This window comes from Trichomycterus rosablanca, chromosome 3 (genome assembly GCF_030014385.1).
Source record: "Trichomycterus rosablanca isolate fTriRos1 chromosome 3, fTriRos1.hap1, whole genome shotgun sequence".
Classification (NCBI taxonomy): domain Eukaryota; kingdom Metazoa; phylum Chordata; class Actinopteri; order Siluriformes; family Trichomycteridae; genus Trichomycterus; species Trichomycterus rosablanca.
Window position 1 is genome coordinate 50354692 of NC_085990.1, and position 26622 is coordinate 50381313.

At 39.4% G+C, this 26622-nt stretch overlaps 1 protein-coding gene across 1 annotated transcript; it reads left to right on the forward strand.

The window, feature by feature from the left end:
* Nucleotides 1–316: 316 nt before the first annotated feature.
* On the forward strand, nucleotides 317–25379 carry cnn3a (calponin 3, acidic a). The gene is made up of 7 exons (XM_062992213.1): nucleotides 317–500; nucleotides 17469–17590; nucleotides 20627–20693; nucleotides 21756–21893; nucleotides 22026–22142; nucleotides 23050–23196; nucleotides 24287–25379. Exons 1-7 carry the CDS (start codon nucleotides 444–446, stop codon nucleotides 24626–24628), a joined length of 990 nt encoding a protein of 329 aa, XP_062848283.1. The 5' UTR covers nucleotides 317–443; the 3' UTR covers nucleotides 24629–25379.
* Nucleotides 25380–26622: the final 1243 nt, after the last annotated feature.

A 26622-nucleotide genomic window follows, 5' to 3' on the forward strand; every position in this document is an offset into this window, starting at 1 on the left:
GTGTAAAACATGACGTTAAACCCCTAATAAAACAAACAAAAAAACTTTATATTACTGGACCAGTACCTAAACCAGTGTGTAGTGGGTGGACTGGTGCCCTTGACACTAAAATAAAGAGTTATAATCAGTTTATCCACTAAATGTAAACGCGCTTCTAACACAAACAAACAAGGTAAAAGAGCTTCATATAGCATGTGAGAGTGGGCGGGGTCTCGTATGCAAATCTGAGCGCTGTGATTGGCCAAACCTTTGATCACGTGTTTTCCCCTTGGAGAGAAAAGTTTGGGAGCAGATCCGCTACCGCCGTCCAGCTTCACATCCAGGAGTTCAGGAGCTGATTACTGCAGCTGCTCGCTAAATCACCTCAACTGAGCTCTGATATCAGATTAAATCATATATTTACTTTATCACTTTTACACAAGGACACTTTAAAGCAGAGAAGCATGGCTCAGTTTAACAAGGGACCAGCATACGGATTATCTGCAGAGGTTAAAAACAAGGTAAGCGGGTCTCATGAGTCTCATTACAAACTTTAAACATGCTGCTCGGATTAATGTGGGAATCATTACACTATTTAGTGCTGTTTCTTTCTTTCTTTTTTACTTCTGTAGTGATAATCATACTCCTAAAGCCTGCATTCTTTGCTGGGGGTTTGGCTAGTTACTCACTTTTGGTCTTGAATTATCCATTTATTACCTTCTTGAATTAAATTATTATCTTTAATTATTTCCGTCGGAATAAATAAAGTCTATCTATCTATTTATTTCTTTGTCTATCTATCTGTCTGTCTTTTTCTTTATCTATCTATCTATCTACCCATCTTATTACTCTATCTATCTATCTACCTACCTATCTATCTATCTATCTATCTATCTATCTATTTCTTTATCTATCTATTTCTTTATCTATCTATCTATCTATCTATCTATCTATCTATCTATCTATCTATCTATCTATTTCTTTATCTATCTATCTATCTATCTATCTATCTATCTATTTCTTTATCTATCTATCTATCTATCTATCTATCTATCTATCTATCTATCTATTTCTTTATCTATCTATCTATCTATTTCTTTATCTATCTATCTATCTATATTTCTTTATCTATCTATCTATCTATCTATCTATCTATCTATCTATCTATCTATCTCTATTTCTTTATCTATCTATCTATCTATCTATCTATCTATCTATCTATCTATCTATCTATCTATCTATTTCTTTATCTATCTATCTATCTATCTATCTATCTATCTATCTATCTATCTATCTATCTATCTATTTCTTTATCTATCTATCTATTTCTTTATCTATCTATCTATCTATCTATCTATCTATCTATCTATCTATCTATCTATCTATTTCTCTATCTATCTATCTATCTATCTATCTATCTATCTATCTATCTATCTATCTATCTCTATTTCTTTATCTATCTATCTATCTATCTATCTATCTATCTATCTATCTATCTATCTATCTATCTATTTCTTTATCTATCTATCTATCTATCTATCTATCTATCTATCTATCTATCTATCTATCTATTTCTTTATCTATCTATCTATTTCTTTATCTATCTATCTATCTATCTATCTATCTATCTATCTATCTATCTATCTATCTATTTCTCTATCTATCTATCTATTTCTTTATCTATCTATCTATTTCTTTATCTGTCTGTCTGTCTGTCTGTCTGTCTGTCTGTCTATCTATCTATCTCTATTTCTTTATCTATCTATCTATTTCTTTATCTATCTGTCTGTCTGTCTGTCTGTCTGTCTGTCTGTCTGTCTGTCTGTCTGTCTGTCTATCTCTATTTCTTTATCTATCTATCTATTTCTTTATCTATCTATCTATCTATCTATTTCTTTATCTATCTATCTATCTATCTATCTATCTATCTATCTATCTATCTATCTATCTATCTCTCTCTCTCTCTCTCTCTCTCTCTCTCTCTCTCTCTCTCTCTCTCTCTCTCTCTCTCTCTCTCTCTCTCTCTCTCTCTCTCTCTCTCTCTCTCTATCTTATCTATCTATCTATCTATCTATCTATCTATCTATCTATCTATCTATCTATCTATCTATCTATCTATCTATCTATCTATCTATGAGTCTGTACTGGACATCAGTATCGATTATTTCTTTTAACAATTTAACATTCACAATTACTTTATTTCAACTCCTCAAACTTGAAAGCAGAAAGTAAAACAATGTCAGAAACTGGATTTTTTTTGTTTTGCTTTTTACTCTTTTTAACAGATTTATATGAAAAAGGTCATTAAAAAGTAAGATAACGATATTCCGCACAGTCCTCCAAGTTTCTACTATACATAAAGTTGACCTGCAAACAGTAAAATATGATTGTAGAAACAAAAACAATCTACACAAAAATTTTTTAAACAATAGATTACATTTTGCTGCAAATATACATTGTCGCTTTGTATGCTAGATTGGATTACATTTCTAATAATAATTTATTCATGTGCATGATGTAAAAATTAGAAAGTAGCTTTGTTTTAATGCAGCTACATTATTTCATAATAAATGTACCACTTTTCTTATGGTGGGTTAAATGAAATCTGCATAAGAAGCAAATCTTGGTTTATTGTATTAAATTGTGTGCCCATGTGGGTGACATCTGCACACCTCCAGTCCCCTCAGCCATGAAAGCCATTTACTCTTAGACATGTTTTTAAAACCTTAATATGAAAAGGTCGTTAAAAAAGTATGATAACGGTATTCCACACAGTCCTCCAAGCCTCCACGATTCATAGAGTTGACCTGCAAACACTAAAGTGTGATTGCAGAAACAAAAACAGTGTACACAAAACCTTGACCTACTATTATGACTTTATTATGAAGATCGATTGGATTGACTTGCTGTAAATATATAAATATATATATTGCTCTGGTTGCCTTTATGCTGTATGGGATTGCATTTAATAATAATAATTTATGATGTGAAAGTTAGAAAGTAGCTTCGATGCAATGCAACTGCTTTATTTCCTGAGCTATGTACTACTTTTCTTATGGTGGGTTAAATGGAATAAGAATAAGAAGCAAATCTTGGTCCATTGTATTTAATTGTGTGCCCATGTGGGTGGCATCAACAAAAGCCTTGAAACTTTATAGCTTTACATTGACTTTATTACATACAGTGCAAGCGTATAACTAGGTGTTGGACATCATCAGACTGAAAAAGCCCTAAAGATTAAAAAAAAAAAAGCCTAGTATTTATTTTAATTCATAGTTTTGCAAAGCCTAATATTTAGTTTTACAGTTATAATTTGCTAGTACAAAACACACGTGTAGGTTTATTATACAGTCTTTTATGTACAGTGTAATATGCAGCCTATTGCAAACCCCAGATGACTCAATTCACTAAACAAAAAGCAGGTAGGAAAGATCTTAAAACAGCAGCGTGATGAATGAGAGCGGAAGCGCCTTAGAAATTCCTTCACAAATGACCTCATGAGTTAGCCCTGGGGTCTGGGAGCAGATGTGCAACCTACTGCAGTCTGTGGCATTTCGTAGTCGCGTGATTCATTAGCTTTGTATGTTAACTTGTTGAGCGTTTTCTTACGTTACTTCGGTCCGTATTGTGTTTGAATTGTAAGGAAGAGCTTTTTTTAAACCATGAATTTCTCACATTCCTGAGATTTGACCTTTAGAAAAGTCCAAATTACGGCTTCCATTGATAAAGTTGAAGGAATGCGAAACCACAAACAGGATACACTGCGGGCTGATTTCATCAACCCACAGTAATGGGTCACATGATTTAAAATAGTGTTGAATGAACTCGGATGTCTTTGGTTTGGTGACGAAATGCATTTAAGATAACACTTACTTACTCACTCACTCACTCAGTTTATTTATAGCACCCAGTCCACCTTCTGCATGTTTTTAGAAGGTAGAAGAAAACTGGAGCACCCTAAAGAAGACTGAAAGTACCCAGAGGAAACCCTTTATAGGACTTGGTCATGTCTAACATTTCCTTTGTAACTGTTCAGTCAGAAACACTAGAAAACATGCCCTTTTTTTATTAGAAACTTTGGTGGTGAAGAACACGAGCCATTATTAGAATTTGGCCCCTGTGCTGCTTTTGTTGAAATAAAAAACAATGCTGCACCTTTCCCTTTTTGTGTAGAAAAGAAATTTTAAAACAAATCCCACATTTAAATAAATAAATGAATAATACAAATAAAGAAAGTATCCTCACATAAATACATTTGGCTGGAAAATTCCGAACCTGGCAACCCTGTAGTGACGTCAACCAGGCGAGGTGAATAGCGCCAGCGCCCTCTGCTGTTTAAAGTGAATATCGATTCATCATACATGTAAACCGATTAGATTTTTAACTGTCTTGTGGTGCATCGTTACATCCCTAAAAATGACACATATATGTTAAACATGGCATTAAAATCCAAATAAATAAATTCAAATTTTGAACTATTATGTTTGAATAGCAGGTAGTTATTATTATAAACTGTTCTTTTTATCCTTAATGTCTGCTTTAAATTGATTTGAGGGTTTAGAGGTGTGTGCTAGTATTACATTACCTCTGTTTTTCCAAGTTTACTTTGGTGGTGAAGAACACGAGCCATCATTAGAATTTGGCCCCTGTGCTGCTTTTATTGAAATAAAAAACGATGCTGCACATGTCCCTTTTTGCTTTTTGTGTAAAAAGAAACTTAAATGAAATTTAAAAACAAATCCCACATTAAATAAATAAATGAATAATACAAATAAAGAAAGTATCCTCACATAGATACATTTGGCTGGAAAATTCCAAACCTGGCAACCCTGTAGTGACGTCAACCAGGCGAGGTGAATAGCGCCAGCGCCCTCTGCTGTTTTTAACTATTAATTTTAACTATTATGTTTGAATGGCAGGTAGTTATTATTATAAACTGTTCTTTTTATTCTTCCTGTCTGCTTAAAATGGATGTTTTGAGGGTTTGGAGGTGTGTGCTAGTATTACATTACTTCTGTGTTTTACTTACTACAAAGTTTACTTTGGTGGTGAAGAACACAATCCATTATTAGAATTTGGTCTCTGTGCTGCTTTTATTGAAATACATCTTTAAATTTGACTACATCTGCTCTTTTAAAGGAAATGGGCTGTAACTTGGTACCACCTGGTTTTAGCAACAGTAAAAGCATTCGTCTCTGAAGGAGTTTGGTTTCAGGCCGTTCTTAATGTGGCAGAGACTCGTTGGTCTTGTTCGTCGAGGTATCTGTTGCACTAAAGGCCTTTTTGTTTTGTTTTTAAAAATGCTGAAAGTTAGAAAAGAAGTGTAATCTGATGATCTTATAAAAATGTGGTATTTGGATCTATTTCTACCACAGCGATTCCTGTCACGGATGACTAAGTGTGGATGATGGGAAAGGATGTTTTCAGGAGACTCACGAACCCTCACCCCACTTTGCTTATGAAATAACATGCTCAGGGGTCAGCCGTTACAGGCTTACTGCCAACACACGTCTGTTTCCACAGCCAGCAGATTAGTTCAATTGTTCACGTTGATTGGTTGAAACAGAGGTGACGTTAAAGTGTTTGTCCTCATTCTCGAGTACTCAGGCCTGTAGCTATAGGGGGTCTTTTATCTCTGGTGTTGAATAAAGTTTGCTTATTCAAATCAAATACAGAGTCACACACAGTACAACTGGCAGTGAAATGCCACAGTAGTTACAAAGTAGTCAAAATATATATTTATACAAAAAATATAGAAATGTTTTCAAATGTAAGAAGTGTAGAAAATTAGAACAATTAAAAATATAATTAAAAAAACAATATTAAAACCACCTCCTTGTTTCTACACTCACTGTCCATTTTATCAGCTCCACTTACCATATAGAAGCACTTTGTAGTTCTACAATTACTGACTGTAGCCCATCTGTTTCTCTACATACTTTTTTAACCTGCTTTCACCCTGTTCTTTAAGTTTTTAAACCCCGTGTCCACTCACTGTCCACTCTATTAGACACTCCTACCTAGTCGGTCCACCTTGTAGATGTAAAGTCAGAGACGATCGCTCATCTATTGCTGCTGTTTGAGTCGGTCATCTTCTAGACCTTCGTCAGTGGTCACAGGACGCTGCCCACGGGGTGCTGTTGGCTGGATATTTATGGTCGGTGGACTATTCTCAGTCCAGCAGTGACAGTGAGGTGTTTAAAAACTCCATCAGCGCTGCTGTGTCTGATCCACTTATACCAGCACAACACACACTAACTTGCTGGTGATTAATTGCTTTCCTAGTCTGGTCATTCCATTATTTCTGTATTGTTTGTGTGCCTCAAGGGCTGCTTTGTTCTTCCGATAATTAACATCAGATTCTTGTAAAGTACAAACAGACTTAATAGCGTTCTACACGTGGCGGGCGCACAGTTTGTACCCACATGCTTGCTTGCGGATTGTAAGATTTGTGATGTTTTAAGCATTGGAACACCTTGTTCTGCTTTTGGCCTTGACTATCTCTCACAGAATGTACAGGTACAGAGACAGATCTGAATGAGTCCATGCACAGGGTTTAGAGCAGAATAAGTAAAGGGGAAACACATATGCCGGACATACGCCGGACTTTGGAACGGTGCAGTCGTGTAGGTTTTAGTGTAACCACACCAGGTTAAGCTGATTATTCACTGCCATTCCTCCCCAACGCTACATTCCAGAGAGAACGTAGGCATAACTAATCTTTGTTGACACAACCCTCACACAGAGTGGAGAGCCGGCTGACAGGCTGATGCGTTTAGTGAAGTATGCTGACCAGCCGAAATGTTCTGGATTGGTTCAAGATGTGCACGACTATAGCCGTTAATCCTGAATTGCCGATTTGGGTACGATGACAGGAAAGTCTGCTTCCTGAGGCCATTCTTGTCCTGTTTTTGTCTTTCACATCCTAAGCCGGGGTTTAGAAGTACCCCTGCTGTTATTCAACACTGAGCAAAATAAAAAGGAAAGTATAAAGTAGCCCAAATTATAAAGACAAGATAAAATAAGCAGACAGAAATATAATACTTATCTTCCCATAAAACACACGTTTCAAACTCCAGGCTCGTCAGCGCCACGTCATTTTATGTGGCCCGCGAGGTATGATTGTCTTAAAATACACTGTAAAATCGGGGGCAGCGCGGTGGCTAAGTGGGTAGCACTGTCGCCTCACAGCGAGAAGGTCCGGGTCCTTTCTGTGTGGCGTTTGCATGTTCTCCCTGTGTTCGCGTGGGTTTCCTCCGGGCGCTCTGGTTTCCTCCCACAGTCCAAAGACATGCAAGTGAGGTGAATTGGAGACACTAAATTGTCCATGAGTGTGTTCGATATAACCTCGTGAACTGATGAATCTTGTGTAATGAGTAACTACCGTTCCTGTCATGGATGTAACCAAAGTGTAAAACATGACGTTAAAATCCTAATAAACAAACAAACAAACTGTAAAATCGTACATAAACTGCATCTCCCACAATGCATGCCGATTTTGTGACCCGCAAAGTAACCGCATCCCGTCACTAGATGGCGGTGTTTCTCCTTTTATTTTGATGTAGGTACAAACTGCTTTTGTGTAAAAAAACAAAAAACTGAAATGAAATAAATCCCACATTAAATAAATATATGAATAATACAAATAAAGAAAGTATCCTCACATAAATAAATTTGGCTGGAAAATTCAGAACCAGGCAACCGTGTAGTGACGTCAACCAGGCGAGGTGAATAGCGCCAGCGCCCTCTGCTGTTTCAAGTGAATATCGATTCATTATTTATGTAAACCGATTTGAATCGTTACACATGTGAATCGATTTTTAACTGTATTGTGGTGCATCATTACATCCCTACTAAGATTACATTACCTCTGTGTTTTTCCAAGTTGACCTTGGAGTACATTTTCTTTCAACGATGTATAAGTTCATGTTAGCCCTAGTAAAAGTAAGAGAAATCTGAAATCCCTCACCATAGGAAAGCTCCTTGTCCTTGTTTAATTTTATTGACCTTGTTTGATACTTGATAACGCTCATGAAAAGGCCACAGGACCGTCTGTGCACATATGTCTGGCATGTTTTGCTCCGTCTTCAGAAACAGATTAAAGATAATTAAACCAAGGTTTGACTCTTGTTGAACTGGGCTTCAGTTTTCCAGACTTCTCTTCAAAAACTCCATCCAGAAAAACAGCCCTCGACTGGTTTTTCATAACCACTGGCAGTTTTCCCAGCGGACGACTGCTGGAAACAGAAAAGCTCTGCCCTCTAATCTTTCTCTACCGTAGAGAGACGTCTCTTTCTCTTGCATTCTCTTCCAATTCATTTTAAATAAGCTAAACTGTGTTTATATTATATAGAAATGTGACCTTGTCAGGTTTGTCCTCTTGTTTGTCATTATGTTAAAAACGAACCTTTTAACCAGTTCTCAGATTGCACTGAGGGAGTGACGGTGTCCTACAGAGCATTTTTTTCCTGGTGACTGGTCACACATTCCAGCTGCCCAGCTTATGTAAAGGGCTAGAAGTTCACCGCACTCACGCCAAGACTGAAAAAAGACTGAAAAGAGAGAAGTTAAAAAAGACCTAAAGATTTTAGGCCACAATACAGTTACACAGACACCCATATGAATTGGGTACAAGAGTTTCCCCCTTGCAGTATCTAAAATTTGCAAAGGTCACCCACATTGCCCTGCCCTGCATGGATTAAAATTTGCTTGATTTTCTGAATCCTTTTACAATATTATGCACAGTAGATAATAACATAAAAAATTCATTTGTTTTTGAACTGACTTACAATTCTCTCACAAAGTTTGGCACAAAGTATTGGAAGCCACAACCCAACCCAGCTTAGAAAAACTAGGAATAAATGGATCCACCAAAGGCTCAATCATGATACAACTGTTACAAATCCACCTGCTTATAGTGAAATGGTGCAAAGTGGTTTAACTTGATTATTCTATGATTTTTTTTTATTCTTCTCTCACCCTGTCTCAATTTTAGTGTGTTGCAGAAATGAAATGCAGTTTAATAATATTTAATAATAAAATAATAATACATTTACTTTCTTTGGCATTTACCGGACACTTTTATCTGAAGCGAATTACAGTATACAGTTCAAGCAATTTAGGGTTAAGGGCCCAACAGTGGCAACCTGGCAGTGGTGGAGTTTGAACCAGCAACCTTTTGCTTACTAGTCCAGTACCTAAACCGCTAGGTTACAACTGCCCAAAAAAAAAAGGGGTTTTAGAACGCTATCTTTAGAACTGGGATCCTTGTGCCCAAGTGGCTCAGTGAGATATTGTACTAGCACACCAGCGCCGAGATTCTGAACTCCTCGGTTTGAAACTCAGCGTTGTCACCGGTTGGCTGGGTGCCATCTAGCGGGCATAATTGGCAGTGCCTGCAGCAGACACGGTTCTGTTAGGGCGGGATGACCGGGCTATGTTGGTGGGGTCTTCAAACGTTGTGTAAGGACCCTGATTGGCAGATAGAGAGGCGCCTGTGCAGAGTGCATAGGTGAAAAAGGGTTCTGCTAAGGGCTGCGTGTGGGTCGGAGGAGGCGTGAGCAGCATTATACCCACCTCGACTGCAATCAGGGATCCCCAGCAGCGGAGGACAGATTGACTACGCTAAATTGGGAGAAAATACATAAATAAATATAGAAAAAAACTGGGAACGTTGAAGGTCATAAAAATACAATTAAAAAGCTAAAATCTAAGTTTAACGTCCTGGAGTTTTCCTGTTCTTTACTAGGCCTGATTAACCTCATAACAAGTACAGTAGCTCGGCGGTAAATGTACAGGACTAGTAATCAGAAGGTTGCTGGTTCAAGCCACACATCTGGCAGGTTGCCACTGTTGGGCCCTTGAGCGAGATTCAAGATTAACTTTATTGTCATTTCACTGTACACCAAGGTGTATAGAAAAACACACAATTACGTGCATTGGGTTCATGCTAAAAACACTGCAGATTTAAAATAGTACAGGAGGTCTTCGACCTACGTCGGAGATCCGTTCCTACGGACGCGACGTAACACCATTTTCGCCGTAAGTCGGAATCCACCTACATAAGCATCTACGTCACTCACATGCAGCACATACACAGTATGAACAACGCCGTCTTCCTCATATAGCGATATAGAGATAGCGCCATCTTCTACCTATATAACTTTGTTTTTATGTCTCAAACGGCGTACATCGAAATGACGGAACAAGACTTTCTTAATAAATTTATAGGAGATGGCGACGTAACCACGAAACGCCGTATGTCGAGTCCGCCGTAACCCGAGGACTGACTGTAGTGTGTGTATATATATATATATATATATATATATATATATATATATATATATATATATATAAAATAGTAATGAAAAAAATATAAAAATATGTAGGATTACAATAGGTACATCAAAAGTTAGATATAATAACATTCACATTCCGAAAATTGCACATAGTAGTTATTAAGTATTGCACATGCTGAAAAATTCAGTGACTACACATAATGATTATTATTGCTCATTCTGTTATTGCATGTTAAGATATTAGGATTTTGCACAAATGATTTACCCTTAGATAAATTATGCATCAGGTTTGAGTTATTTTGTTCTGTTCAGAAGTCTGATGGCAGTCGGGTAGAAACTACTTCTAAAACGGTCCGTATCGCAGCGAAAGAGTTAAGCCCAAACCCTCAATTTCTTGCAATGTATACAGTCTCGATTGCAAGTCGCTTTGGATAAAAGCATCTTCCTAAATGCTGAGTCCACTGCTTTAGATCATCAACAGAAAAGATAAGGAGAGAAGATAAGGATGTTGACCAAAACAGACCTGTTGAACGTTGCTGCTAACCTAATCAAGTGTTTGTGATAAACAAAAGTCTCTAAGTAATGAGACCGTACCTGCTTACAACTCACAAATCTGAATCAAAATTTCTATTCATGTTTACTTACTAGCAGGTGAGTTGTGTGTTAATATTACTTATAATTTAAGCACAGTAACGACTAGCAAAGCCAGCAGATGGAAATCAGTAACTAAACTTACCATTCCGATAAATCAGTAAGATTCACACAATGTGGCTGGTCAACCTTTTTTTTTTTTTTGTTGATGAGAGATAGATAGATAGATAGATAGATAGATAGATAGATAGAGATAGATAGATAGATAGATAGATAGAGATAGATAGATAGATAGATAGATAGATAGATAGATAGATAGATAGATAGATAGATAGATAGATAGATACAGTGCCTTGCAAAAGTATTCAGCCCCCTTGAACTTTTCAACCTTTTGCCACATTTCAGGCTTTAAACATAAAGATATGAAATTGTAATTTTTTGTGAAGAATCAACAACAAGCGGGACACAATCGTGAAGTGGAACGAAATTTATTGGATATTTAAAACTTTTTTTAGAAATAAAAAACTGAAAAGTGGGGCGTGCAATATTATTCAAGGGGGCTGAATACTTTTGCAAGGCACTGTAGATTGATAGATAGATAGATAGATAGATAGATAGATAGATAGATATTTTATTTATCCTGAGGGAAATTATTGAAATGATTGGTTCCACTGGGGCTTGAACCCAGGACTTTCTGCGTGTAAAGCAGACGTGATAACTAGGGATGTAACGATGCACCACAAAACAGTTAGAAATCGATGCACGTGTCACGATTCGAATCGGTTATTCATTTACGATGAAACGATATTCACTTTAAACAGCAGAGGGCGCTGGCGCTGTTCACCTCGCCTGGTTGACGACACTACAGGGTTGCCAGGTTCGGAATTTTCCAGCCAAATGTATTTATGTGAGAATACTTTCTTTATTTGTATTATTTATTTATTTTTCATAATGTTGGATTTGTTATAAATTTAATTTAAGTTTTTTTTGGGTTTTTTTACACAATAAGCATTATTTGGCATAGTTTGTACCTACCTCAGAAATAAGAGGGCATTTATTATTTAGATAAATAAAAGATAATCACAAATACAGTTTTATTTTTTTATTAAAAAAAAGAAATAATAAAAGGAAACTTTGTCATAATTTGTCTTCAATTTAATTTTGTTTAAAAAAAAAATCAGGGAAAAATCGTATCGTGAACCCAGTATCGTGAATTGTATCGCATCGTGGGTAGAGTGTATCGTTACATCCCTAGTGATAACCACTACACTACGGCATATTGGTAGGTAAATAATGCACTTTGTTTTCGGAAGATGGGTGGTGGGGTTGAGGTGGCAGAATGACAGAATGACTTGGCTAGTTTGCCTAAACAGAAATGCCATTTTACAGAATTCAGAGATGTATAACTATTTAATCCCACACACCTTTCAGTTGGTGCCATTCATTGTAGTTCAGATTAGGGATGGTCCGATCACGTTTTTTTGTTCCCGATACCGATCCCGATTATTAATTTTGATCCTGATCCGATACCGAGTCTCACACCGATACTTGTATTTTCTAGATATTGTCCAGATAAGAACTAGATAATACTGTTCACACAGTGCACACTTCAAGTACATTACAGTTATTCAAATTAATCCAATGTACATGTTTAACAACTAAATAGCTCTGCAGTGCTGTAGGAAAAAATGCTGCATCCAAACTATTGGCTTAATGTTTTTGTATTTTTACAAAATCAATCAAAATGAGTGAGATAATTACAGTTTTACTTTAAACTTTACATTCAAAGAAAAAAAATGTTTAATGCGGTGATGCACTAAAAATGAACAGAAATCTGTGTAGCAGCTTAACTTGAATATAAGAAAAAAAGTTACTTGAAAGCATTACAGTAAAACCTGAAATGTAAAGGCTCTTTTGTTATGAAGGAAAGCCAGTTCTTAAAGTGCTTGTATTGTGTCAGTGGTTTGATGGACGTTTGTACACGAAGTGAGTGTGTTTTGACCCTTTAGGCCTTCCATAGAACATGAAACAGCGTGCTTGACTCAACTGTCGGCTATTCGGTACCGTAACAGAAGAAGTTAATAAAGTGTTCTGCTCCCGACAATATGTGAATATACCGTGTATTTATTTCTTTATTAAACGAGTGCATCACTACGTTGTTTCGTAAACCGGAGTGATCCTTGACTCACACACACTCTCACACATGAACGCAGCTCTGCTCCCACCGCCTCGTGAAACGCTCACACTGCAGACGTTACACTTCACTGCTGGACTTGTTTTAGTTTTCAATTTGAACTATTTCCACACAGCGGACATGCTGACGTAACACAAAAGATCGGGATTAAGATCGGGTTTAGTAAAGCCGATTCCGATCAATTAAAAAATGCCTTGATCGGCCCCGATCCCGATCTTTGAGATCGGATTGGGACATCCCTAGTTCAGATGTGTACTTAAACACTACCAGCTAACAAAATCTTGATGTGCTTGCTTTGACTGGTTTGAGACTGAGAGATAGGGCAGTTGTAGCCTAGTGGTTAAGGTACTGGACTAGTAATCAGAAGGTTGCCGGTTCAAGCCTCACCTCTGCCAGGTTGCAGCTGTTGGGCCCTTGAGCAAGGCCCTTAACCCTCAGTTGCTTAGATTGTATACTGTCACAACTGTAAGTCGCTTTGGATGAAAGCGTCCGCTAAATGCCGAAAATGTAAATGTGAATGAGAGATGGTTTTGTACTTAAAGAAGGCTTCTGCTCATCGTGCTTTGGCTGTGGGAGTAAGACGGACAGGTCCAGCTCAGTTTGCTTTATTCTCCAGGATCTGGTACCACAAAGGCCTTCCTGCTCTCTCTCAAATCGTTCTCGATTGGCAGAACAGCTCTGTCAGTGTTGTATCCCAGACTATTTCAACAGTCCTTGAAACAGCAAACCAGACATACACATCTGTTCCTGGGTTTTTATGTTCATGCTGGCTTTAGATTCAGGTTGATTGAAATTTAGTGTGTGTATTGCTTAACTCTGATACTGGACTGGTTTCCTCTACTTTTTACTTGGCTTTTCATGGTGTCTTTGTAGTTTTTAACCAGTAGTGGCACTATTAAGCTCAGAAGGAAGCAATGGATCCCTGTAACCTGCACCAATCATTTGTAAATCACTTGTTTCTCTTTTATACGTATTACATAAGGATGCAGAACAAATAAAAAAGAGGAAATGTGGTTTGTAGTGGTTGAATTTGATGCATCACAGAAATAAGATGGGATTAGATATCCTTTATTTGTCATATATACATATACAGGTGTACAGTACAATGAAATTCTTTCTTCGCATCTCCCAGCTTGTTTGGAAGTTGGGGTCAGAGCGCAGGGTCAGCCATCGTACGGCTCCCCTGGAGCAGACAGGGTGAAGGGCCTTGCTCAAGGGCCCAACAGTGGCTGCATAGCAGAGCCTGGATTTGAACCACCAAACTTCCGGTTGATAGCCCAAAGCTCTACCCACTAGGCTACCACTGTCCCTAAAATAAGTTAAACTTTATTCCTGAGTTTTACCACCTTTTCATCCAGGTCGTGGTCTTGGCGGGGCCGGCCTCCCCGGATTCACCGGTGTAAATGCGGTAACGCACCCGGACAGGATGCCAATCCATCACAGGGCAGATGGACTATTGGGCCAGTGGACTGTTCTGTTCTCCGGGTTCAGATCTCACATTTGAGAGATCTCGGTTCTATTAGCCAGCATCTACACAGACACGATGGCTGTGTCTGCGGGGGGTTATCCAAAGCCCCGTGATGGATTGGCACCCTGTCCAGGGTTTTGATTACAGTGTTTTCTGGTTAAACCAGACCTGCTTCAATCCTGACTGAGATAAAGCGGTTGATAACGGAGACAGAACAATGCAGCTTATTAAAGCATTAGAAACTATTCATGTGTTCTATACGTAGTTTAGATGCCTTGTGTGAATGTGTTTGGGTTCATAGCACAAAGCCTTGCTGATTTTTGGTGATGGTGTGACGTTGTTTGTCTGCATGCAGGTATATGATGCTGTTTAGTAAATAAAGGTCAAGAAAAAAGCCTTCCACCCGGAACCTTCCCATCCTCCAATTCACTCCCGGAGCCAACAGTTACCTTTCAGTATAATTATGACTACCACAAAGACACTAACTATGGCTGAATGTTGTGCTTTTTTTTTAATTAAGCTTTTTACGGCCCTCCAAGCAAACAAGAACCAGCTTGGTGTTTAGTCGTAGTTATTTTTCTACCAACTGCCCAGTTACAGTGACGATCACAAATAAAAGACCAGCATTATTACTGAAGTGCACGATTCTCAATGTGTCTAAAAGCCTGTTTAGTCCAGCATATTACAGAACACACAGCTTTAGTATCTACCAATGAATTCATTAGGGATGTAACGATGCACCACAAGACAGTTAAAAATCGATTCACGTGTGTAACGATTCAAATGGGTTTACATGTATAATGAATCGATATTCACTTTAAACAGCAGAGGGCGCTGGCGCTATTCACCTCGCCTGGTTGACGGCACTACAGGGTTGCCAAGTTCGGAATTTTCCAGCCAAATGTATTTATGTGAGGATACTTTCTTTATTAGTTTTATTTATTTATTTATTTATTTAATGTGGGATTTGTTTTAAACTTTCATTTCATTTTTTTTGTTTACAAAATAGGGAAAAAGTCGTATCATGAACCCAGTGTCTTAAATCGCATAGCATCATGGGTAGAGTGTATCGTTACATCTAGAATATCTTAAAAGGAGCTGATAGGGCTTAGTTCAGCTCCTTCAGGGGCGACACGGTGGCTCGGTGGCTAGCACTGTCGCCTCACAGCAAGAAGGTCTGTGGAGTTTGCATGTTCTCCCCGTGTCTGTGTGGGTTTCCTCCGGGAGCTCCGGTTTCCTCCCACAGTCCAAAAACATGCAGTCAGGTTAACTGGAGGCACTGAATTGCCCTATAGGTGAATGTGTGTGTGGTGTGTGTGTGTCTGCCCTGTGATGGACTGGCGCCCCGTCCAGGGTGTTACTGTGTGCCTTGTGCCCATTGAAAAGCTGGGATAGGCTCCAGCACCCCCCAGCCACCCTGATTGGTTAAGCAGTTAAGAAAGTGAGTAAGTGAGAGTCTTCAGTGTTATTTAAGTAAAAATGCACATTGGCAAAGCGCTCGTACTGTCACACGTTCTAAAACTAATTAGAAACGAATGGTGCTAATGTCGTAGTCCCAGACTGGCATTTAGGCTAATTGTGTTTGGTACAAGAAGCACCACTTTAGTTTACTGGTACCAAATGTACCGGTACTTCCTGCAGTGGAAAAAGCTCTGATAATTTAGTGATATTTTTGGAAGCCGTCGGTGTAGCTGCTACATCTGCTCCTGATCAGTGGCTGTGCTTTAGGAAGCTGGATCATGATAAACCTGGAGATTAATCTCCTTTGCTTTATATTTAAGATATACACTGATCAGCAATAACATTAAAACCACCTCCTTGTTTCTACACTCACTGTCCATGTTATCAGCTCCACTTACCATATAGAAGCACTTTGTATTTCTACAATTACTGACTGTAGTCCATCTGCTTCTCTACATGCTTTGTTACCCTGCTTTCACCCTGTTCTTCAATGGTCAGGACCCCCACAGGACCACCACAGAGCAGGTATTATTGTGCTGGTACGAGTGGATCAGACACAGCAGCGCTGCTGGAGTTTTTAAATACCTCAATGTCCCCGCTGGACTGAGAATAGTCCACCAACTAAAAATATCCAGCCAACAGCACCCCGTGGGCAGCGTCCTGTGACCACTGATGAAGGTCTAGAAGATGACCGACTCAAACAGCAGTAATAGATGAGCGATCGTCTCTGACTTTACATCTACAAGGTGGACCGACTAGGTAGGAGTGTCTAATAGAGTGGACAGTGAGTGGACACGGTATTTTAAAAACTCCAGCAGCGCTGCTGTGTCTGATCCACTCATACCAGCACAACACACACTAACACACCACCACCATGTCAGTGTCACTGCAGTGCTGAGAATCATCCACCACTTAAATAATACCTGCTCTGTGGTGGTCCTGTGAGGGGTCCTGACCATTGAAGAACAGGGTGAAAGCAGATGGTGTACAGTCAGTAATTGTAGAACTACAAAGTGCTTCTATATGGTAAGTGGAGCTGATAAAATGGACAGTGAGTGTAGAAACCAGGAGGTGGTTTTAATGTTATGGCTGATCGGTGTATATACGAGGGTTCTTTAAAAAGTTTCTGCACTTTTTTTAAAAACAAATTCCATCACTTTTCTACATCGTCACCTTCTGATGCCAACTTTTAATGCTGTCAGCAAAAAATGTTTTTGGTTGAGCGTGTAGCCACTGATGCAGCGCTGCTTTCACATCATCATTGCATGAAAATCTTCTTCCCCTTAAAGCTTCTTTGAGCGTCCAAACAGGTGAAGATCAGATGGAGCTAAATCCGGACTATAAGCGTCTCTCAAACACGACCGATTACTCCTCCTCCCACCCTCACCGCTTATAACCAAAATGTAAAAGGTCAGTGAATGTGCTCGAAACGATAAGCCGTGCTAACACGTGCTGTTTTTGTCCTTCTGTTATTCAGATTGCACAGAAATACGACTCGCAAAAGGAGGAGGAGCTGCGCTTCTGGATCGAGGAGGTGACGGGCATGCCCATCGGAGATAACTTTCAGAAGGGGCTGAAGGATGGTGTTGTTCTGTGCGAGTAAGTCTCTGTCGTGTGTGTGTGTGTGTGTGTGTGTGTGTGTGTGTGTGTGTGTGTGTGTGTGTGTGTGTGTGTGTGTGTGTGGATCTCATTGCTCTCTCATCACTTTTCTTATGGACTGGAGCAGAACTGACATGCCGGCTTTGACCTCGTGTCAGCACTGTTTGATTTACCAGTATTGTGCTGCATGTTGGGAGCGCCGAGTCAGCGTGCCTGTCTGACTGATCAATTAAAGCGTCACGCTGCAGCGCTTTCCATGTAGTTGGACATACGATTATCTTATTTATATATAAAAATATATAAAAAAGATAGACAGAAACATAATATCTATTTTGCAAATATTTAATGGCAGTTGTAGCTAAGGCTGTCGCGGTGAAAGAATTTCCCCTTGCGATATTCAGACTGTCTCAATATCGCGGTATGCGGTGATATCGCAATTTCTTTGTTTTTGAAAATTACTTAATTTATCTGGATTTTAGAGCTATATAAACAAGCTTTATTGTTAGGTTATGATTCGGTATATTATTGCTTTATAATGACAAAGATGAGACAGCTTTAAGAAAAATCAAATGCGTGTTTATTGTTAAATACAGAACAGAGCAGGGATGCACGTCTTTTCTCTATTAAAAAAAGGTTTAAATTTAGCTTCTAGGCTAGATATACAGTGTGAAACTAAAAAAAAAAAAAAAAAGAGTTTAGGCTAAATATTTTAAATGCACTAATCTGATCAAAATATGGTATAAATAAAAATAGAATAAAGGCTGAAAGACCTTAAACCTGCGTTATCATGCGCGCTAGAAAAACCAACACATTCACCTGATGTGGTTTAGAGGGAGGATCTGAGTGGGGTAGTGATGTTCCCCTCGGTACTAAAACTCTCTCTGATGGTGCTCGTTACACTAATACACGTGTACTGTACCTGCATGCGACTTTACACAGCAGAGGAAATCTAGCCTGGTTATCGCACCACTATTAACCATCTATTTAGTAGATATAATTAACATAACAATATATTAAAGCAATAAGCCACGACAGGCCGTACGTTACTGTGATTTTAGCACGGGGATGACGTTTTTGGAACGACGCGAAGCGGAGTGCCTAAAACTTCTTTCCCCGTGCTAAAATCATAACAGTAACGTACGGTCTCGAGTGGCTTATTGCTTTAATAAAACGGCGGTCAACATAAAATATAATAAATACAACAATGTTTAATTCATAAATGTATTTATTGTGTATAAACTTACAATAAAGCATTCTTCCGCGACGCAAAATAGTTCGATTAACAGTGTTGCTAGGCAACATGAGGGCGAAAATAACATTAACTTTCTCTTTTCAGTGGCGTATTAATATGGAATGATGTGAGGTGGTCATAGGTGTGAGTTTATCTGGGATTTTACAACGGCTTCGAACGCGGCTCAGCCAATCAGATTTTAGGACCGGAACTATCCGTTTTATTATCTACATTTTAAGTTATTTATTCGTTTCAATACATTATTCAACGAAAAAATACATTTAAATCATTCCAGCAAGCGAGCAAGAGAATATTTGCAGGCTGCAATGCCATATTAACCGTCATTAAGTGTTTTAGTACGCCGAGGCTGTTTGAATATAGTCTAAATTACAATTATTTTATTGAGTGTGAACTCAATTTAATCATTAATAAACTTGCCTATAATTAATGTTGCGATTATTTACATTTTAAAACACAAAGCCTGACACTCAGCAGCAACGGATGGAAACAGTTGGTGGGAAAATGTCGCTCCTAGCTCATTTTCATTATAAATTTATTTAACATTTATAACGCCCGAATGTAAGAGTATAAAACAAGATGGACCCTGCAACGAAAGAAAAAAACATGAATATCGCGGTGATGCGGTTGCTTGGCATGCCCTGCGGTTGGCTGGTCTATACCACGATATTTCAAAATTGCGGTTAGCGCGACAGCCCTAGTTGTAGCCTAGTGGTTAAGATACTGGACTAGTAATCAGAAGATTGCCAGTTCAAGCCCCACCACTGCCAGGCTGCCACTGTTGTGCCCTTGAGCAAGGCCCTTAACCCTCAATTGCCTCAACAATATACACAGATCAGCCATAACATTAAAACCACCTCCTTGTTTCTACACTCACTGTCCATTTTATCAGCTCCACTTACCATATAGAAGCACTTTGTAGTTCTACAATTACTGACTGTAGCCCATCTGTTTCTCTACATGCTTTGTTAGCCCCCTTTCACCCTGTTTTTCAATGGTCAGGACCACCACAGAGCAGGTATTATTCAGGTGGTGGATCATTCTCAGCTCTGCAGTGACACTGACATGGTGGTGGTGTGTTAGTGTGTGTTAGTGTGTGTTGTGCTGGTATGAGTGGATAAGACACAGCTGCGCTGCTGGAGTTTTTAAACACCTCACTGTCACTGCTGGACTAAGAATAGTCCAACCAACAGCGCCCTGTGGGCAGCGTCCTGTGACCACTGATGAAGGTCTAGAAGATGACCGACTCGAACAGCAGCAATAGATGAGCGATCATTTCTGACTTTACATCTACAAGGTGGACCGACTAGGTAGGAGTGTCTGATAGAGTGGACAGTGAGTGGACACGGTATTTAAAAGCTCCAGCAGCGCTGCTGTGTCTGATCCACTCATACCAGCACAACACACACTAACACACCACCACCATGTCAGTGTCACTGCAGTGCTGAGAATGATCCACCACCCAAATAATACCTGCTCTGTGGTGGTCCTGTGGGGGTCCTGATCATTGAAGAACAGGGTGAAAGCAGATGGACTACAGTCAGTAATTGTAAAACTACAAAGTGCCTCTATGTGGTAAGTGGAGCTGATAAAATGGACAGTGAGTGTAGAAACAAGGAGGTGGTTTTAATGTTATGGCTGATCGTTGTAAGTCGCTTTGGATTAAGGCGTCTGCTAAATGCAGAAAATGTAAACATGGCGTTAAAACCCAGATAAATAAATACATTTTATATATATTCAAATGCATATTTAATCTGTCACTAATCTTTGTTCTTGTTTTACTTCAGATTAATTAACAAGCTCCAGCCAGGTTCTATAAAGAAGATCAACCAGTCACAGCTCAACTGGCATAAGGTAGGTTCACTGCCACCGCTGTTTTTTACCTTCTGCTATTGGAATGGATTTATTCAGGCCAACTCACTCACAGGGTCTGTCTGAAAACCTGGAGATCTCTCTGCATAGGCGCATTTTACATCATCCTACACTCCCGAGAAGAGGGCGTGTCTAAATTCTTAGATCCCTTAAAATGCTCCTACTAAGGCGCCTTAATTCTGAGTGATGATCTGACTAAATAACGAGGGAGCGTCCGACGCTTCCTCAGCGCTGAAGGCAATCCCAGCATTCAGTGCGGCACGACTTTTCCCACAAAATATGACACATATGGCGGATAAATGAAATGCGGAGCAACCAACGGAGTTCTTTTCAAATGTAACTAAATTCTCATTGATGTTTAATGTGTATAAAGGTGCACAAGTGTCGTTTATTTGTAAATTCTGGCTCGTCAGGGACGGTTTAACCGTTCGCTGGCATGCTTGTGGGTTGTGCCACCTCAGCCCATTGGTTTGAATGGTCTGAGGCTAACTGTGTTAGCTTAAGAAGCTAAAACTTTAAGTTTTAGTAATCACCCTTTAAGTCAGAGGTCCCCAACCACAGGGCCGCGAACCGGTACCGGTCCGTGGGTCATTTATTACCGGGCCGCACAGAAAGAATAAATAGTTACAGATCGCTACATCACTGCTTTTATTTCAACACACGGGTGTTTATCATCTTATATCACCCCCAGGTGGAAGCAGCGTCTCGTTGCAGCAATAAAAGCTCATTTGTGAGCAGTATAGTTATTCTATTTCAAGTCCTTCCGTCCCCGCCGATCCGTGAAATTATGTCTTATATGAAACCGGTCCATGGTGCAAGAAAGGTTGGGAAGCGCTGCTCTAAGTAGAGCGTCTAAATAATCTGCCTTATGAGTTAGATGTCCTATTAGAATCCTCTCTACTGAGGCAGCTGATCAGGTAGGCAGTAGAGGCAGCAAGGCAGCTCACTAGGTTTTCAGACGCACCCAGAGTTTAATCTGCTCATTACATCCTGTAGAGTCGCTCTGTAACATCTTTCTTTGTTTTGTTTCTTGTGTTTCTGTAGCTAGAGAACCTTGGGAATTTTATCAAGGCCATCTTAGACTATGGCCTGAAGCCCAATGACATATTTGAAGCCAACGACCTCTTTGAGAATGGAAACATGACTCAAGTCCAGACCACACTGCTCGCCCTGGCCGGCATGGTATGTTCTTAGCCTCTTTAATGTACAGGAAACACAATCTGGTATGGTATGATGTGTCCACTTAAGCGAACAATTCAAGCGAACGCTTTGTAACGTGGTTATTCTTTCTAACACAGTTTTATTGTTTTCTAGGCAAAAACTAAAGGACTCGACACTAAATTTGACATTGGAGTAAAATACGCCGATAAGCAGCAGAGGAATTTCAATGATGAGAAGATGAAGGCTGGTCAGTGTGTCATTGGACTACAGGTTGGACACCATCAATCCATTAAAATTCTTCCATATGAGCTTTTCGGATCCCTGTTATGTTGTTTTGGCACACGCATGTACAACCCCAAATCAGAAAAAGTTGGGACAGTATGGAAAATGCTAATAAAAAACACAGTTTCCTACATGTACTTTGACTTTTATTTGATGTCAGACAGGATGAATCTGAGATATTTCATGTTTAATCTGCTCAACTTCATTTCATTTATTAATAAACATCCATTCCTGCATTTCAGGCCTGCAACACATTCCAAAAAAAGTTGGAATGGGGCTGTTTAGGGCTAGTAATGAGGTGAAAAAACTAAATAATGATGCGATTTTAAACAGGTGATGTGAACAGGTGATTGTAATCATGGTTTGGTACAAAAGCAGCATCCAGGAAAGGCTGAGAGTCTCTGAGGAGCAAAGATGATCAGAGGATCCAGTTTATCAACAAATGTGTGAGAAAATGATTGAAATGTTTAAAAACAATGAACCTCAAAGAAAGATTGGAAGGGATTTGCATATTTCTCCCTCTACAGTGCAGAATATCATTAAACTATTCAAGGAATCTGGAGGAATTTCAGTGTGTAAAGGCCAAGGGTGCAAGCTTAAGCTAAAGTTTTTTCACCTCATTACTAGCACTTAATTGCCCCCGTCCCAACTTTTTTTGGAATGTGTTGCAGGTCTGAAATGCAGGAATGGATGTTTATTAATAAATTAAATGAAGTTGAGCAGATAAAACATGAAATATCTCAGGTTCATCCTGTCTGACATCAAATAAAAGTAAATGTAAGAAACTCTGTTTTTATTTTATTAGCATTTTCCATACTGTCCCAACTTTTTTCTGATTTGGGGTTGTACTAGAAACATGCACATTATTAATGTATTAACTTTTTGTTTTCTCTAGATGGGAACTAACAAATGTGCGAGCCAGGCTGGTATGACCGCTTATGGCACTCGGAGGCATCTTTATGACCCGAAGACCCAGACAGACAAACCTTATGATCAGACCACGATCAGCCTGCAGATGGGCACTAACAAAGGAGCCAGCCAGGTATTCCTCTTTTTAAACAAGCTCAAGATTTATCTTTAAAAAAGTCTGTTATTTAAATTAAAATACAGTCACTTATTTATAATAGATGCTCTTAGGCAGTTGAATAATCTTTCATGTTGTCCAGTGCCATTATTTTTCTCTAAAATCATTAAATAAATACATTTTCCTTCATCAAAACAAGGTGGTGTCTCATCATGGTGTGACTATCCCAATCATAAATGCTTACAGCACTGTGAGAAAGTATTCACCCCTCACCCGATTTCTTTTATTTGTGTTCATTTGCCACAGTTTAGTGTTTTAGATCTTTCAACTAATTTTAATAAAAGATAAAGACAACACGAGTAAACACAAAATGCAACATTTAAATGATCATTTAGTTTATTAAATGTCAAGATTTAGTCAAAACCTATATCTATACCTATACTGTGAGAAAAGGTAATAGCCTCCTGAAGCATAATAATTGGTTGTGCCACCTTTGGCAGTAAGAAATGCAATCAAACATTAGTGATGACTGGTGATAAGCATTTTACTTCACTGTGGAGGAATGTTGGACCACTTTTCTTCACAGAATTGTTTTATTTTGGCTTCAGTGGAGGGTTTAAGGTCTTGCTACAGCATCTCAAAAGGATTCAAGTCAGGATTTTGACTCAGTAACTTCATAAATCATTTCGAGTTGAACTTGTATTCGAATTGTGGCATCTTGTGCTGCTTTTTAAGACCTTCTAGCTTGCTTCAGTGTCAGACAGGTTTTAACTAAGTGATGTTTAGATTCAACAGGTCAGATGGCTGGTGGAATTTCACCTTATTGTCAATTGAATTTGGTTTACTGGTGGTTTTAGTAGATGAGGGGGCAATTATTTTTCACATGGGGCTAAAGAGTAATTACAAAATTAGCCCAGGCTATTGTATTATTGTAGTCTTAAATCATTAGCCAAGCTATTCAAGTGTCCAAATCAATAAAGAACTTGAAATTTTGTCCATTTATTTTGACACCGTGTTGCTTTGTTGCTCCACTCTACCATCTATTTTTGTTAAAGTCGTGTAACTGTTGCTAATCTATTTCAACAATGTCATTTTCCTCTTCTTCTAGGCTGGCATGTCTGCCCCAGGCACCAGGAGGGACATTTTTGACCAGAAGGTAGCCGTACAGCCTCTGGATAACTCCACTATCTCCCTACAGATGGGCACCAACAAGGTGGCATCTCAGAAAGGCATGAGCGTCTACGGGCTGGGCAGGCAGGTCTACGACCCCAAGTACTGTGCCCCGGCCACAGAGTCTGCCAACCACACCAACGGCAGCCAGGGCACGGGCACGAATGGCTCCGAGATCAGCGACAGTGACTATCAGGCGGAGTACCAGGAGGAAGAGTACCAGGGCAGCTACCACGATGAATACAGCGGCCACTACAACGACCAGGGCATCGACTACTAGGGAGAGCTGGGCTGTTAGGCTAAGCAGTATTAATTATAGCAATATATTATTAACAGAGCAAGTCTTTTGCTATCATGGCTAGTCTTCCTTTTCTATCAAGGGCTAAGTGGAAGGGAGGGTGGTGTTGCATCGTGCTTATCCCCGGCCCTGCTCTATCCATTCTCGACTGCGTTTATGTAGCGGGATTTTACTGTGGTTTTAGTTCCATCCCTAAAACCTGCTTCATCAAATTCACAACATTCCTAGTAACCGCATTTTTATGAAGTACGGAGAACTGTGAAGAAAATATTCTAGACTTTCACTCTGCAGCCTTTTTCTCAATACGAACCCACTTTGTATACCCTGTGACCTTTTTAATAATGATTTTTCTTACATCTCAGAACGAATTATTGTTCAGCGGCCTCGCTCTGCTCTACTACGTACTGAAAAAGACTGAGAACGATATTTAAGGTGTGTTCAAGTAAGAACGAGCAAAATATGAAGCAAAAAGCTTTTTTTAAGTCATTCCATTTGTGATTTACCACCACTGGAAGTTAAGCTCTGAAATACCAGAGGTTGGTGCTTTTATATGGAGCTCCTTTATTCGACTGGACGACCGAAAATTCCTGCTTTTATCCAAAAAGTTTTAATTGTGCCATAAACTTGGAAATGTTCTTTTAAATTTTACTTCCAGTGTATTTATTGCCATTTTCTCGTTTAAACTGTTCTTGTTATGGGTCATTTTTTTTAATAAATTGTATGTTATAAAAGACTTATTATTTTACTGTCATTTATTCCTTCGTTTCTTACCTCTGCTTTATCTTGGTCTGGAACTTTAATACAAGACAGAAATACACCCTGTTTACCACAGCTTCCACACACTAACCAGTGGCGGCCCCTGTGACAATCGGCTTTCCCGCCCCCCCGCCATACGGCCCCCCTAATGAGTGAGTCACCTCACTCTTGCGAACACACGGCGACAAAGCTGCACACCAAAGTAACCCACACTTTCCAGTCGGACCGTTTTAAGGGGTTTTTAGACTGAAAACTGCATAAATAAAATGTTGAATTCTATTGAATATGGACTGTTTCCTCTTAATGAATAGAAAGAGGAATGTTAGAAAGTAATTGGCCCCTCTAACATAGCCTCCGGCCCCTGCCTGGCCCCCCCACCTCACATGGTCTAGAACCGCCACTGACACGTTGCTAATCTATTTCAACAATGTCATTTTCCTCTTCTTCTAGGCTGGCATGTCTGCCCCAGGCACCAGGAAGGACATTTTTGACCAGAAGGTAGCCGTACAGCCTCTGGATAACTCTGCTATCTCCCTACAGATGGGCACCAACAAGGTGGCATCTCAGAAAGGCATGAGCGCATTTGGGCAGAAAGTAATTGGCCCCTCTAACATAGCCTCTGGCCCCCCCCACCTCACATGGTCTAGAACCGCCACTGACACTAACCTACTCCTAATGGCAAAATAGTGACCTGTCCACCTTCTGGCTTGAGAGAAACCAGTGTAGATATATGAGGATGTTCCAGACTCTACACAAACACCAATCAGAGACTAGGATTAAACCCCAAACCCTGGACCTTTGAGGAAATGTGCTCCCTTTAATACTTCTTTGCAGTTGCATTTTTGACATTTAGCAGATGCTTTTATCCAAAGAGACTTACAGAACTGTGACAGTGTACAGTCTAAGCAATTGAGACTTAAGGGCCCAACAGTGGCAACATGGCAGTGGTGTGGCTTGAACCAGCGACCTTTTGATTACTAGTCCAGTGCTTTAACTACTAGGGTACAACTGCCTTATTTGTAAAGTTATGTATGCGTTTTAATACTTAACAAGCTTGAGCTTGGGTGCTCATGTGGCACAGCGATAAATTATGCTAGCTCACTACGGCTGGGATCCAGGGTTTGAATCCCCAGCGGTGCTGTCGATCAGCCAGGAGTCTATACACAGACGACTGGCTATATCTGAGAGGGGTTAGTTGACATAATACATGAAAATAACTG